The 14,133-nt window shown below is 40.6% G+C and overlaps 1 protein-coding gene across 1 annotated transcript; it reads left to right on the forward strand.

Annotated features, from left to right (window-relative positions):
• The first annotated feature begins 227 nt into the window (after window positions 1-227).
• LOC149407349 (protein CYSTEINE-RICH TRANSMEMBRANE MODULE 6-like) lies at window positions 228-1,120 on the forward strand. The gene is made up of 3 exons (XM_089626455.1): window positions 228-460; window positions 560-695; window positions 804-1,120. The coding sequence occupies exons 1-3, from the start codon at window positions 439-441 to the stop codon at window positions 847-849; spliced, it is 204 nt and encodes a 67-aa protein (XP_089482581.1). The 5' UTR covers window positions 228-438; the 3' UTR covers window positions 850-1,120.
• The last annotated feature ends 13,013 nt before the right edge of the window (window positions 1,121-14,133 follow it).

The raw sequence follows: 14,133 nt of genomic DNA on the forward strand, positions 1-14,133 counted from the left end.
TTTAGCATAAGAATAACAAAATTGGTGTTAAACTCTTTTTAATTTGAATTTTATCCCATGCTAGGAGTCTTCGGGAAGACCATGCTCCTGGGTTCAATTATTTGATAAAGAGAAGAGCATCTTCTTCTTCTTCTTCTTCTTCTTCTTTATTTTTTATTTTTTATTTTTTATTTTTTTCTCTTTGTCATGGCCGAAGGCTTTATCTTCTGTCTTCACGCGGTACGCGCTTTAGAATGACCCGATTTTTCTCTCTCCTACGAAAGAGCCTCATTTCCTTCGACCGCCTTCCAAATCTCCTCTATAAATACATACACACGACACAAACGCATAAACATATATATCTCAAACACATCTTCATATTAATTTCATCATTCAACAAAAACCATCATCTCAACTCTTCATTCTTCATCACAACAACCACTTTATAATAATCCCAAGATGAGTTCAGCTCAGCCATCAGGTATAACACATTAGCTATTGATCTTCCTATTTTCAGATCGATCATATATGTTGCACGTATCTATATTTTTATTTATTTATTATTATTTTTTTGTGGCAGCTTACCCAAAAGCCACCGCCGGAGCTTACGTGGCGCCGCCGCCGCCAATGGGGTACCCGACGATGGACGGTGGGGCCCACAACCAGGCTGTGGCAGTTGAGACGAAATCCAAGGGCGATGGCTTCTTGAAGGGATGGTAAGTTTCATCATAAATAATAAATTACATTTAATCTATAATTGAATAATTAACTGAAGGTAAAACGATTGAGATTAATTTAATTTTGGGTATCGTGGATTTTTGCAGTTGTGCTGCTTTGTGTTGCTGCTGTATGTTGGACGCTTGCTTCTGAAGTTCTGATTGATCATCATCATGATTCATCATGGGATTTGATATATTTCTTATTATTAAGTTTTATGTGAAATACTCATGCATGTACACACACTCTCTTCCTTTGGATTTTCTGTAATTTTTTTTTTCATTCTATTTTATTATATAATGTTTTTTGCACGTCATATTTTTGTTATTTTATTTTTTGTATTTGATCATGTGTATATGATGATTTTTCTTAGTTAGCTAGACTACTTCATTATTATATAATAATATATCAGACTCGTTCTATATATGTGATTCCAGAAAATTCGTTTTCTTGCTTGAAATGCGACGTACACACTGCAAATTAATGAAGTAGGTCTGATTGGGCTATTGCCCCACTTGAGAAATTAGGGATCACTTAATGACTCCCATTTAGAATGAATTCCTACATAGCGTATTGAATATATCTAGATAATAAATTTTAAAGTCAAGTCTCTTTAACTGTACAATATAGAATTAGAAACCAAATCTTTGACTTTCGTTATCAAAAAATTGTGCCGACCCAACTTAAACACATATACCTTTAATTTTCAAATAAAAGCTATACATACATAATTACATTACACGTAAAACATGCATATACTCACTGTATGCACACAAAAGGAATTTTATGAACGCATGAAGATACTTTTTATTTTTATTTTTTAGAAATCTTATTGTGCCATATTGAAAATTAATTTTATGGGCTTAATTTTTACTCATATAAAATCTTATCGTAGCCTTCTTTAGTTTTTTTTTTACTCATAAATTATTTTTTTTCCCCGATTTTTTAGTGGGGGCCTGTGCATAAAAAAAAAATACAAAGGCAAGAGTATTACTCAGATCTTTCATTAATTTGACATTAAATTACTCTTACTTAGTTTTGACCCTCTCATTCAAGCCCAGCCCAAGGGTGGGGCGAGAGCGGCAATAGGCCAAGGCCTCCTCTCAAAAAAGGCCCCTTTTCTTTCGGTCTTTAAATAAAATAAATAAAAAAACAAATTTAACACAAACGAGTCTCAGGTCTCAACATCATCAAGGCATCTTAGTTGGACTGTTTTAATTTAGGCAATAAAGCTCATTCCGTTTTTTGGGATGCTATTTGAGCATTAAATCGAGGTTTAATAACTTAATTTAAAATTAGAAATAAATAGGCATTATAAAAAGTTGCGATTATAAGGTTAAAAAAACAATAGTAGTAGTATGAGATTGAGAAATCGATGATGATGATCAAGATCAACTCGTCCCAGTCGAGAAAGCCGGACTCTCACTGCGCGGTGTGGAATTAGGTCACTCGTCTTTGTTGAGTTTGGGATTAAAATTTGGGAACTACAGAGAGGGGTGATTTCCAGAGACTAGGGTATGTACGTTCCGTAGGCGTTATATATATATATATATATATATATATATATATATATATATATATATATATATATATATATATATATATATGAGAGAGAAAGAGAACTAAGAGAAGAGAGAGACAACAGAGAGAGAAAAAAGAAAAAGAAAAAATAGAGAAAAAGGAAAAATTGATGATAAACTAAATTTAAAAAGGTAAGTTCGACATTGCGCATTGAGTATACTAATAGAAATGTCCTAAATTATAGTTTGGTTGATTTTGGTTCAAAACTTTGAAGCCACTCGTACTTCTGTCCAAATCCCCTGTTTTAATTAGGCAATTAAGTCCATTCCCTTTTTGGGTTGCTCTTTGAGCATTAAATCAAGGTTTAATAACTCAAGTCTAAAGAAAAAAAAATAGTCATTATAAAAAGTTCCGATTATAAGGTTAAAAAAAATAGTAGCAATACTGTAATAGTATGAGATTGAGAAACCAAACAATAAAAAAATATATATATATTGATCTCCTAATACCTTCTTAATTAAGTTGAATCTATAATTTTCAATGTCCACAAAAAGAAAATGATTAGAAATTTAAGAGAAAACAGGTCAAGAAATATATGGATAAAAAAAATAAGTGAGACTATAAAAAAAAAGTTTCTATATCGAAAATACACATCTTGGGCAAGCTATTCCCAGATTTTTTTTTCTTTCTTTATCTTTATAAGTATTACTCTTTGGCTTTGCTTTTGTTTTGTTATTTTAGATTTTTGGTTTGGGTTTTGTTTTTCAAACTACTGTCAACATATTAGTAAACAGTAGTAACTAAAAAATAATTCGTGTTAAATATGTCAAATATTAATTATCTATCAAGATATGAAAAAATCCTACATCTTGTTATTTTATTTTTTCACTCAGCTAAATGTAATTATAGAAAGGTCTTTTTTTTCCCATCGCCCAAGGCTCCCAATTGAGCCGGCTATGCTCTCATTACGTTTGTTGTTAAAGAGAATTGTGACTAGAAAACACAAGATAAGATAATAACCACATTATGACACATATGAAATTTGTTGCCATACTTTTAAACTATTCCTAAATTTTCTTATAAATTTTTTTGTAATGACCGCGAACTTATAATTCATCTGATTTATTTTAATGGGTGTTTCAATTCTTTATTAACTATGAAATATTGCTTTTTTATTATAGTAAATAAATCAACCACTGGATGAGATTCAATAAACCAAAGCTACACAAAAAGAGCATACTTGAGAGTCTGAGCATCCTACTAAAGTAAATTCAATTTATTCAGACGAAAGTTGTAAAAAAAAAAAAAAAAAAAAAAAAAAACCGTCCTCTAAGGTAAAAACACATAATTTTAGACGATAATTGATGAAAAATTGTCATCCTCTAAGGTGAAAACACTTTATAGCACAAATGTTTATGTCATATATCTAAACAGAGAATTCATAAGTTTTGTCGGATGGAATTCTTGAACCCCTAGATTTGAAAGACTTTTAAGTCTGCATTGAGTGCATCAAGGGGAAACAAACTACTTCTAGAAAATTGGGTGTCAATAGAGATGGAATTCATATGTTGGACGCTTGCTTCTGAAGTTCTGATTGACCATCATCATGATTCATCATGGGATTTGATATATTTCTTATTATTAAGTTTTATGTGAAATACTCATGCATGTACACACACTCTCTTCCTTTGGATTTTCTGTAATTTTTTTTTTTCATTCTATTTTATTATATAATGTTTTTTGCACGTCATATTTTTGTTATTTTATTTTTTGTATTTGATCATGTGTATATGGTGATTTTTCTTAGTTAGCTAGACTACTTCATTATTATATAATAATATATCAGACTCGTTCTATATATGTGATTCCAGAAAATTCGTTTTCTTGCTTGAAATTCGACGTACACACTGCAAATTAATGAAGTAGGTCTGCATTGGGTTATTGCCCCACTTGAGAAATTAGGGATCACTTAATGACTCCCATTTAGAATGAATTCCTACATAGCGTATTGAATATATCTAGATAATAAATTTTAAAGTCAAGTCTCTTTAACTGTACAATATAGAATTAGAAACCAAATCTTTGACTTTCCTTATCAAAAAATTTTGCCGACCCAACTTAAACACATACCTTTAATTTTCAAATAAAAGCTATACATACATAATTACACGTAAAACATGCATATACTCACTGTATGCACACAAAAGGAATTTTATGAACGCATGAAGATACTTTTTATTTTTATTTTTTAGAAATCTTATTGTGCCATATTGAAAATTAATTTTATGGGCTTAATTTTTACTCATATAAAATCTTATCGTAGCCCTTCTTTAGTTTTTTTTTTTACTCATAAATTAATTTTTTCCCCGATTTTTTAGTGGGGGCCTGTGCATAAAAAAAAATACAAAGGCAAGAGTATTACTCAGATCTACTTCATTAATTTGACATTAAATTACTCTTGCTTAGTTTTGACCCTCTCATTCAGGCCCAGCCCAAGGGTGGGGCGAGAACGGCAATAGGCCAAGGCCTCCTCTCAAGAAAGGCCCATTTTCTTTCGGTCTTTAAATAAAATAAATATAAAAAAAACAAATTTAACACAAACGAGTCTCGGGTCTCAACATCATCAAGGCATCTTAGTTGGACTGTTTTAATTTAGGCAATAAAGCTCATTCCGTTTTTTGGGATGCTATTTGAGCATTAAATCGAGGTTTAATAACTTAATTTAAAATTAGAAATAGATGGTGTTGACCTGTAAAATTAGTACAACAATATCTCACGAAAATACACTGACTCCGAGTACAAAGCCTCCGAGTACAGAGGTGATTTAGGCAAGACTTTCTCTTTATACAGACGAATCAAATACAAGAGAGCAATGTTTTCTAGAGATTTCAAGTGAAAGAAAGTGTGTAAAAAAGTCTGTGTCTCGTTCTGTGCGGCTGCCTCTATTTATACTCATCTGGTCGTGTCTTTGACGGTTATTTTGAGGAACGTGGGGTGATCAATCCCACGTTCTGGACGGTTATGGGTAACTGCCTTTCGCCTCTCTCTGAGGTGGGCGGTTAATGCTCCTCGTGTGGTTCCTGAACCGTCGAGGTGTGCGTTTTAGGGCTTGAAACATGTTTTCTATTAGTTTTGACTAGTCTTTGACCCACGTTCTTCTCTTCTCTTCGAAGTTCTGATCGGTGGGTTTCGTTCTTAACTTATGAACGATTCGTTCCTTTTTAATGGATGGCCCTTGGGTTTACTTAACCTGAGCTCGGTGCTGGATTCATATTTCTGCTCGGTAGTCCGACTAGCCAGATCGGAGTCTGACTAATTTATCCCGTAACAGCTGCCCTCCAGTTTCTTAGTTTTTTCTTTAGCAAAAATGGTAAGGAACTATTTCGGTTTGCTTCGTGACCGTGTTCATCTTTGCTTACTCGTCTCGGGATGATCCGAGTAGAATTCTTCATTCTTTTCTTTTTACAGGACGACGTCGTTTGTCATCTGGCCTTTCTGAACCGTAGCGTCTTTTGCTTCGACGGTCAGATGTGTTTGGCTTCCTGGACAAGCTTAATCTTCACCGTTCATGAAGTCTTTATATAAGGCCTTTCCTCAACTTTTGACTTCATTTCGCTTTTTCTTCTAAATTCTGGGATCAGAGCGTTCTCGGCTTGATCTGCTTATTCAGATTATGCTTTTGGCTTTTTCGTTTTTGCTCGGATCTTCCGATCTTCAATCTCGCGGGTAAGGTCTGTTCTTTTTTCATTGTTTTGATACCTTCCTTTTGTTTTGAGATCGTTGTTCGGCGATCGATATCTTCTTTATTTATTGTATTCGGACCCTTCGGACTTTAGGAATCTTAGTTTCTCAACTTCATTAGGGCTATGGGTGGACTTGCGCGTCCTGATCTAAGCTTCGATCCTCGCGTCGTTCGGCGATCGGAACCTGATCCCGATAGTGTTACCTTGTTGGATGGGTCCAAGTTTCCTTTCCTCAGAAGTCCCGTGTGGTATCATGTCCCAGAGATCGGATGGGACCGTCCTGTAATGGCATATGATGAATCATGCGTGCCTCCCAATCCTGAGTCCGAGGGGGTTGATAACGAGAAAAAGGTTTTTGACTCGTCTTCCCTGTCGTGTAGGGACACTATGGTCGTGGAGATATCGTCCTCGTCCGATTCTTCGAGGGAGAGCGGGTCGGAATCTCGTGATACGACGAGCCTTTCTCTTTCGCAAGACCGAGGAGAGGGCTGTTCTCAAGGCATTCCGGGTCCAAGTGGGAGGACCTTTGGGGTTGATCTTCCAGAGGAAGAGGAAGAGGCCCTGGTTTTTGAACGGAAAGAGGGCCAGTTTTCGGCCAAGGTTTGGACTTCTCGGGTTACCGAGAAATATCTACAAGGGTTGAGGGAGGAATTTGAGATAGCTGATGGAATTATCCTCTCGGCACCTTTGGAACACGAGAGAGCCGATCAGCCTCCTGTTGGAAAGATTGCGTTCAATAGGGCCATTTTGAACGTGATCGGAGGGTTGCCAATGCATCCTCTCATTTCCCAGTTCGTTTCCGACCTGGGTTGTTCTCCTACCCAGCTCGTTCCCAACGTGTATAAAATCTTCGTCGGGATGGCCGTGCTGTGGGCGAAAATTTATGATCGCCCTGTCACTTTGCAAGATTTCTCACAATACTACTCGTTTAAGTCGGCCCCAGGGCAGCATGGTTACTATTATGCTCGGGCTAATGACGATCATTCTAAGGTGGTTACTCGCCTGCCGACCAGCCATAAAAATTGGAAAGATCATTTCTTTTGGGTTGAAGGGAACGCTTCTTATGAAAGGTGCCCCATAAGGGCTCCGTTCTCGGAATTGGGTGTGATTTTGGTCCAGAATTCTTGTTTGATAATCTGAGCCGGGCTTTTGTTCTGGGTTTTTATATGTTTTATGTTTGGTTCCAGGTTCCCTTCCGCAATATTCCGAGGAGGAGCGACCACTTCACTCGGAAATTTTTGATCTTTCAGAGGCTGATCGGTCGACGTTTTTGTTATCGGACCTGGACCTGCTCGACCAATATTATTATTACCCTTATTCAAGTAAGTATTTTACCTATCCTTTCTCAGCTTACATATGTTCTTTTCTCATTTTCATTTTCGTTTCTTAACAGAGATCGCCCAGATGGCAAAAAAGAAATCCGCTCCCGAGTTGATCCCTCCCAATCCGAAACGCCTCAAGGCTTCTAAGGCTTCGACGGCCGGCAAGCGGGCGTCCTCGTCGATTTCGAAGGTCTCGGAGCCTCTGAGCTCTTCTCCCGTTAAGGGTCTGGCCGAGCCTTCCTCTGCCTCCGATCCTTTGGCTCCGGTCGTTACTTTCTTCCGCGAGCGTTTCCCTGCCGAGAAGGCTCAGGAGGTTCTCAGGCTCGAGCCTTTGGAGAGGCTTAACCAGGCCACTGACTTGGCGATTTCGGTAAGTTTTGACTCGTCTAGTCGGTACCTCTTCCCTTTTGATAACTCATTGTGGCTGATCGTTTGATCGTTGCAGAATTTTGTCAGTATGACCGGTCTTGTCGGACTGCTAGGCTCCGAGCTCACCTCCTTGAGACAAAGGAATGATCGATTCCTCAAGGAGAGAGATGTTGCCAGGGATGAGACAGCCAAGGTTAGGTCTGAGTTAACTCGAAAATTCCGAGAAGACCTTGAGGCTGCTCGTTTAGCGGCGGTGGAAGAGTACAAAGCTTCCGACGATTATCGTGATATGCGCGATGATCTCTATACCGCTGGGATGACCGAGGCTGTTCGGCTTCTTGGTCCGAAGAATCCTACTCTGGATGCGACGGATCTCGATCTCGACTCGGAGTCAAGGGTTAGCGAAGAAGGCGACCAGGAGTAGAATTTGTCTTTGTTGTTGTTTTATTTTGATTTCTGCTAACCCGCTTGGGTTTTGAACAAATGATCCGAGGTCGGATTATGTAATTTTCGTTTTTCCAATTCGGGATTTGAACAAATGATCCTTGGTTGGATCTATATTTTGTGTAAATTTAGTTTCAAAATTTTGGTAAAGTAAAGTATTACTATTACTAGGTATATTTTCTAAAAACTGTTCGTTAGTTATCTAGCCGCCCAGTTTACTTTGTCGAAATTTTGAAAGATAATTTATACCAAGCGTGATAAGTAATACATAATGCGATACATAAGTAATTCCGAGCAGAGGAAAGAAAGATGAACAATTACTTGAAATTATAAGCACGTGATTACTCGAAACTCCGAGTAGAAAATTGAAAGATAGAAAATTACTTGAAATCATAAGTACGTGCGACCAAGCCGCTTTTTGAAAATTTAACAAGTAAACATAATTCATGCGACCAAGCCGCTTTTTGAAAATGTAAACGCGATACATGCGACCAAGCCGCTTTTTGAAAGATTAACAAATAAACAAGTCAAACGTAAAATTGGCGAAGGTGCTCAGCGTTCCAGGGGTTTTTCTCCATATCGCCGCTCAACTGTTGTAGTCGGTAGGCCTCGTTTCCGAAGTCTTCTCGGATGATGTAGGGTCCCTCCCAGTTTGCGTTGAAGGCTCCTTCCTGGTGGATTTTGGTGTGGAGAAAAACTCTTCTGAGGACTTTATCGCCGACTTTGAATGATCTTGGTCGGACTCTCCTGTTGAAATACCGAGAAACCTTTTGCTGGTTAGCTAGATTTCTCAATCTGGCGTTTTCTCTTTTTTCTTCTAACAGGTCTAGACTAATTTCAAGCATGTCGTTGTTTACCTTTGTTGAGTAATTTTCTCTTCTCATTGTTGGTATTAAGACGTCGGTCGGTATGGCCGCGTCGGAACCGTATGCGAGGGAGAAAGGTGTTTCGCCAGTTGCGGAGTACTCGGTGGTCCTGTATGACCAGAGGACTTCTTGAAGCATATCCACCCACTCTGACTTTTGCTCGTCTAACTTTGTTTTCAGGCCGTGTTTTATTGTTTTGTTGACGGCCTCCACCAATCCATTGGATTGTGGTCTGACTGGTGTAGAAAAAACTTTGTTAATGCCATATTTTTCACAAAAGCTTTTGAAGGAATCGCAGTCGAATTGGGTTCCGTGGTCGGATACAATTTTGACTGGTATTCCAAAACGAGTAATGATATTTTTCCATACGAATTTCTCAATTGCATGGGCCGTTATTTTATTTAAGGGTTCGGCTTCAACCCATTTTGAAAAATAGTCGATGGCTACAATCGCATACCTGCATCCTCCTCGGCCTGTTGGCAAAGCTCCGATTAGGTCTATTCCCCATTCTGCGAATGGGATCGGGCATGAGAGGGTGATGAGCGGATTAGGCGGAAGCCTCGGGATGTTTGAGAACTTTTGACACTTGACGCATCTTTGCGTCATGTGCCGTGCATCGGCCTTTAATGTCGGCCAGTAGAGTCCTTGTCGGATGATCTTTTGCGCCAATGCTTCGCATCCGATGTGACTTCCGCATATCCCTTCATGGATTTCTTTGAGAGCGTACTCGGCTTCGTCTTCATCTAGGCACTTGAGTAGAGCTTGGGAAAATCCCCTTTTGTAGAGATTCTGACCTTCGAGGAAATATCGGGCGGCTCTGAACTTCAAACTCCTAGCCTCGTTTTTGTCATTGGGTAGAGTTCCCTGCTGCAAGTATTTCCTGATCGGAGTTTGCCAAGACTTTCGTTGCTCAATATGAAGCACGTGGGTGGCCTGCTCGATGCTGGGCTGCCCAATTTCGATCACTGGGATTGACTCCGAGTTTGATCCTTGAGTGGCGTGTTTTGCTAATGCGTCGGCCTCTTCGTTCATGGCCCTTGGGACTTGGGTGATCTCGCAAAGTTCGAATTTGCTTGCTAGGTTTCTAGCTTTCTCGGCATATAGCGACATCTTTTTGCCTTTTGCCTGAAATTCATATTTCATTTGATTAACAATTAACTGAGAATCCGAATACACTTTGAGCTTTTTGATTTCTAAATCTTTTGCTATTTGAAGCCCATGTATCATAGCTTCGTATTCAGCTTCATTGTTCGAAGTATTAAAATCGAATTTTAAAGCGAATTTTACCTTGTCTCCTTCTGGACTGGATAGCGCAATTCCGACCCCGGATCCTTTTTCGTTGACTGCTCCGTCTACATACATGTCCCAAATCGGGAATTCAACTGGCCTGTATGTGAACTCTGCAATGAAGTCAGCTACTGCCTGCCCTTTAATTGCTGGTCGGGGGCTTAAGTGTATGTCGTACTGTGTCAATTCAATTGACCATTTCATTAACCTTCCGGATACGTCTGGCTTTTGCAGCACCTGGCGTAGTGGAAAATTGGTGAGGACCGTAATCGGATGTGCGAGGAAGTAGTGTTTTAGCTTCCGAGAAGTAGTAATGAGGGCGAAGGCTAGCTTTTCAAGTTCCGGGTATCTTCCTTCCGCCTCATTAAGGCGTCGCGAAGTGTAATAAACCGGGACCTGGTGTTTTCCCTCATTCTTGATCAGCGCTGAACTTACTGCATGTTCCGAGACGGCTAGGTAGATCTCTAAGGGCTCTCCCTCCTGTACTTTTCTCAAAGTCGGAGGCCATGCCAAGTGTTCCTTTAGAGATTCGAAGCTCTCGTCGCACTGCTTGGTCCATTCAAATTCCTTGGAGCCTCTGAGTATATTGAAGAAATGAATACTTCGGTCGGTAGACCGAGAGATAAAGCGACTTAGTGCAGCTATGCATCCCGTCAATTTTTGCACCTCTTTGATGTTTCGTGGTGGTCTCATGTTCCATAGGGCTGTGATCTTTTCTGGATTCACTTCAATGCCTCGTTCATGAACGATGAAACCCAAGAATTTTCCTGCGGAGACACCAAATGTACATTTTAGAGGATTTAATTTCATGCGATATTGCCTTAACAGTTCGAATGATCTTCTAAGATCATTCGTATGTTCAACTATTTTTCGGCTCTTAACTAACAAGTCATCAATGTATGCTTCCATTGTGATCCCGAGTAATTCGGCGAACATTCGATTTACTAATCTTTGATATGTTGCTCCAGCATTTTTTAACCCGAAAGGCATTACCGTATAACAGTATAGCCCCCGATCAGTTATGAATGCCGTGTGGTCCTGGTCGGGACCATACATAGGGATTTGATTGTAGCCAGAGTAGGCATCCATAAAACTTAGGATTTCATGACCTGCCGTGGCGTCTACTAACTGATCAATTCTCGGCATAGGAAAACTATCCTTTGGGCAAGCCTTGTTCAGATCTGTAAAATCCACACAAGTTCTCCATTTCCCGTTGGGTTTCTTGACCAAGACGGGGTTGGCCACCCACTTAGGATATTTAGTTTCTTTTATTGATCCGTTAGAAATCAGTTTGTCTACTTCTTCCTTCAGAGCAGTATACCTTTCGGAATTTAAAGCTCTTCTTTTCTGTCTGATAGGTTTTTCTTTAGGATCTATATTTAACCTATGACATGCTATTTGAGGATCTATCCCTGTCATGTCGGACTGCGACCAGGCAAATATATCTAAACTATTAGACAGGAGAGTAATTAAGTTACTTTTGGTACCTGATTCAAGATATTTTCCAATCTTGAGCTTCTTCTCAGGTTGCTTTGGATCTGGGGTGACTTCCTCGACTTCGTCTCCTGGGCCAATTTCTTCTCGGATCGGGAGGCGTGGGTCAAAATCTGGATCGATCATCATAACCTTGTGAACATCTTTGTCCTGACTCTCTTTGAGATAATTCGCATAGCAGCTCCTTGCGATAGCCTGAGTTCCGACTACTTCACCTATCCCGTGCTCGGTAGGGAACTTCATCTTCAAATATTCTACCGACGCAACGGCCCCGAGGGACTGCAAGGTTGGCCTGCCAATGATCGCATTGAAAGAAGATTTTCCAGGGACCACTATCCATGTTGTGTTGATGGTTTTACTCCTCGGGTTTTCTCCCACAGTTATTGGGAGTGAGACTAATCCCTTGGGCTGGATTGAATCTCCCGTGAAGCCATAGAGGTTCTCAGGGGAAGGAGCCAACGTGTCTTGCTTAAGACCCATCTTGTTGAACGTGTCTTCATAGAGTACGTCAACAGCGCTTCCAGTGTCCACCAAAATCCGGTGTACGTTCCTGTTGCCGATTAAGGCCGAAATGACCAATGGATCGTTGTGAGGATACATCACCCACCGAGCATCTTCTGCTGTAAAGGTAATAGGCTCCGAGCTAGACTTGGCTATCTTGTTAGGCCTCTGCTCGGCTGTAAACAAGATCTGCCGGGGTCCTGCGTAGGCTTCCCTTACATAGCTTTTTTGAGCGCTTCTTGAAGTTCCTCCCACATGTGGTCCTCCGACTATGAGTGAGATTTCGGCATATGCCTCACCTCTCTGCTCCTCTTGCTCCCCTTGCTCGGCCTTGAATTTCTTCAACGTTCCTCTTCAGATTAGAGCTTCTATGGCCTCTTTGAGGTTGAAACAGTCGGCAATACGGTGACCGATGTCCGCGTGGAAAGCGCAATATTTTGTTTTGTCTCTCTTTGAGATATCTTTCTTGATCGGCTTTGGCTTAGGGAAATCTTCCTTGTCCTGTGTAAGACTAAATATCTCCTCTATCGGGGCATTGAGCTTATGATATTTATCGAACTTACTGGAAAAAGGTTTCAGAGGTCCTGCTCCTGACCGGCTCTTCTTTGGTGGGCGGTGGTCCTCAGAATGTCGTTCCCTATGCTCTTCTCGGTAGCTCTTCGGCGGTTTTGCTTTTCTTGCCGCCAGCCTTGCTTCCTCCGCGTTGATATATTTCTGAGCTCTCTTCAAGAAATCGTTGTAGTCCCTTGGACTAGTCTTCTGAAGAGACCACCAGAATTCTGATTCTGTTCGGACGCCGGAAGAGATCCCGAAGAGCTTAAAGTCTTCGTTCAGATCGTCAACCTGAAGTGCTTGTTCCGAGTAGCGATTAATAAAATCTTTTAGAGACTCGTCATGGGCTTGTCTTACCGCCAGCAGTCTTTCTTTGGGAGTTTTCCCTGAACTGGAGCCGACAAACTGTTCCAAGAATTTTCTAGACAGCTGTTTCCAGGATCCTATGGAGTTTGGCTTTAGTTTTCTGTACCATCTTTTGGCTGAGCCAGTCAGAGTGATAGAGAAGGCTCTGCACATAACTTCTGGTCCGGCTCCTTGCAGCAGCATCCAAGAGGAAAAGATGTCTATATGGTCTCTTGGGTCGGTCTTTCCGTCGTATACTGGGATGCTTGGCATCCTAAACCGATCAGGCAACGGGTGTTCTAACACGCGGGCCGTGAACGGGGAGATAGCTTCTCCGACCTTCGGAACAGACTCCTTCTGACCTAGGGCTACCTCTTCAATCCGACGTTCCAACCTTCTAAGGTTTGTTTTGTTGGTGCTTGCACTGTCTTCGGTCTCCGAGCTTTCTAAGCTGTGCCTGAAAGTGCTTGAATGTCCTTTGTCCATGCTGGGCTGGTACCGATCAGGAATCTTTTCCTGACTGTACTGCTCCTTCTCGGACTCAGAAACATCTTCCATCCTCTCATACCGATCTCTGGCATGTTTCCGAGGTTTCTTAACCTGCGGATCTTGTCCGATGGGTTCCTTCCCTGATCGGTGCGAGGGCTCTTCATCTGGGATCACTATCGCGCTTCGCAGTGTGACCCTCTTTGCCTGTAACCTTCTCTTCAAATCCCTGTTATTTGCCTCTAAGACCGAGAGGCGCTCTTGCATCTGTCTGAATTGTTCTTCGAGGCTGGGTTCCGGAAGGAGTTCAGCTATTTCTTCCGAGGTGAGAGGCAGGGTGCGGTTATGGTGCTCTATCTCCATCTCCTGGTTAGAGACAGCGTTCATGGGTGCGGACGAACTAGCCATATTCTTCAGCTGGTCCCCCTCCTTCTAGCGCCAACTGTTGACCTGTAAAATTAGTACAACAATATCTCACGAAAATACACTGACTCCGAGTACAAAGCC

The sequence above is a fragment of the Urtica dioica genome, chromosome 1 (genome assembly GCF_054948205.1).
Source record: "Urtica dioica subsp. dioica isolate 48M chromosome 1, U.dioica_male_clone48M_v1_H2, whole genome shotgun sequence".
In the NCBI taxonomy this organism is placed as follows: domain Eukaryota; kingdom Viridiplantae; phylum Streptophyta; class Magnoliopsida; order Rosales; family Urticaceae; genus Urtica; species Urtica dioica.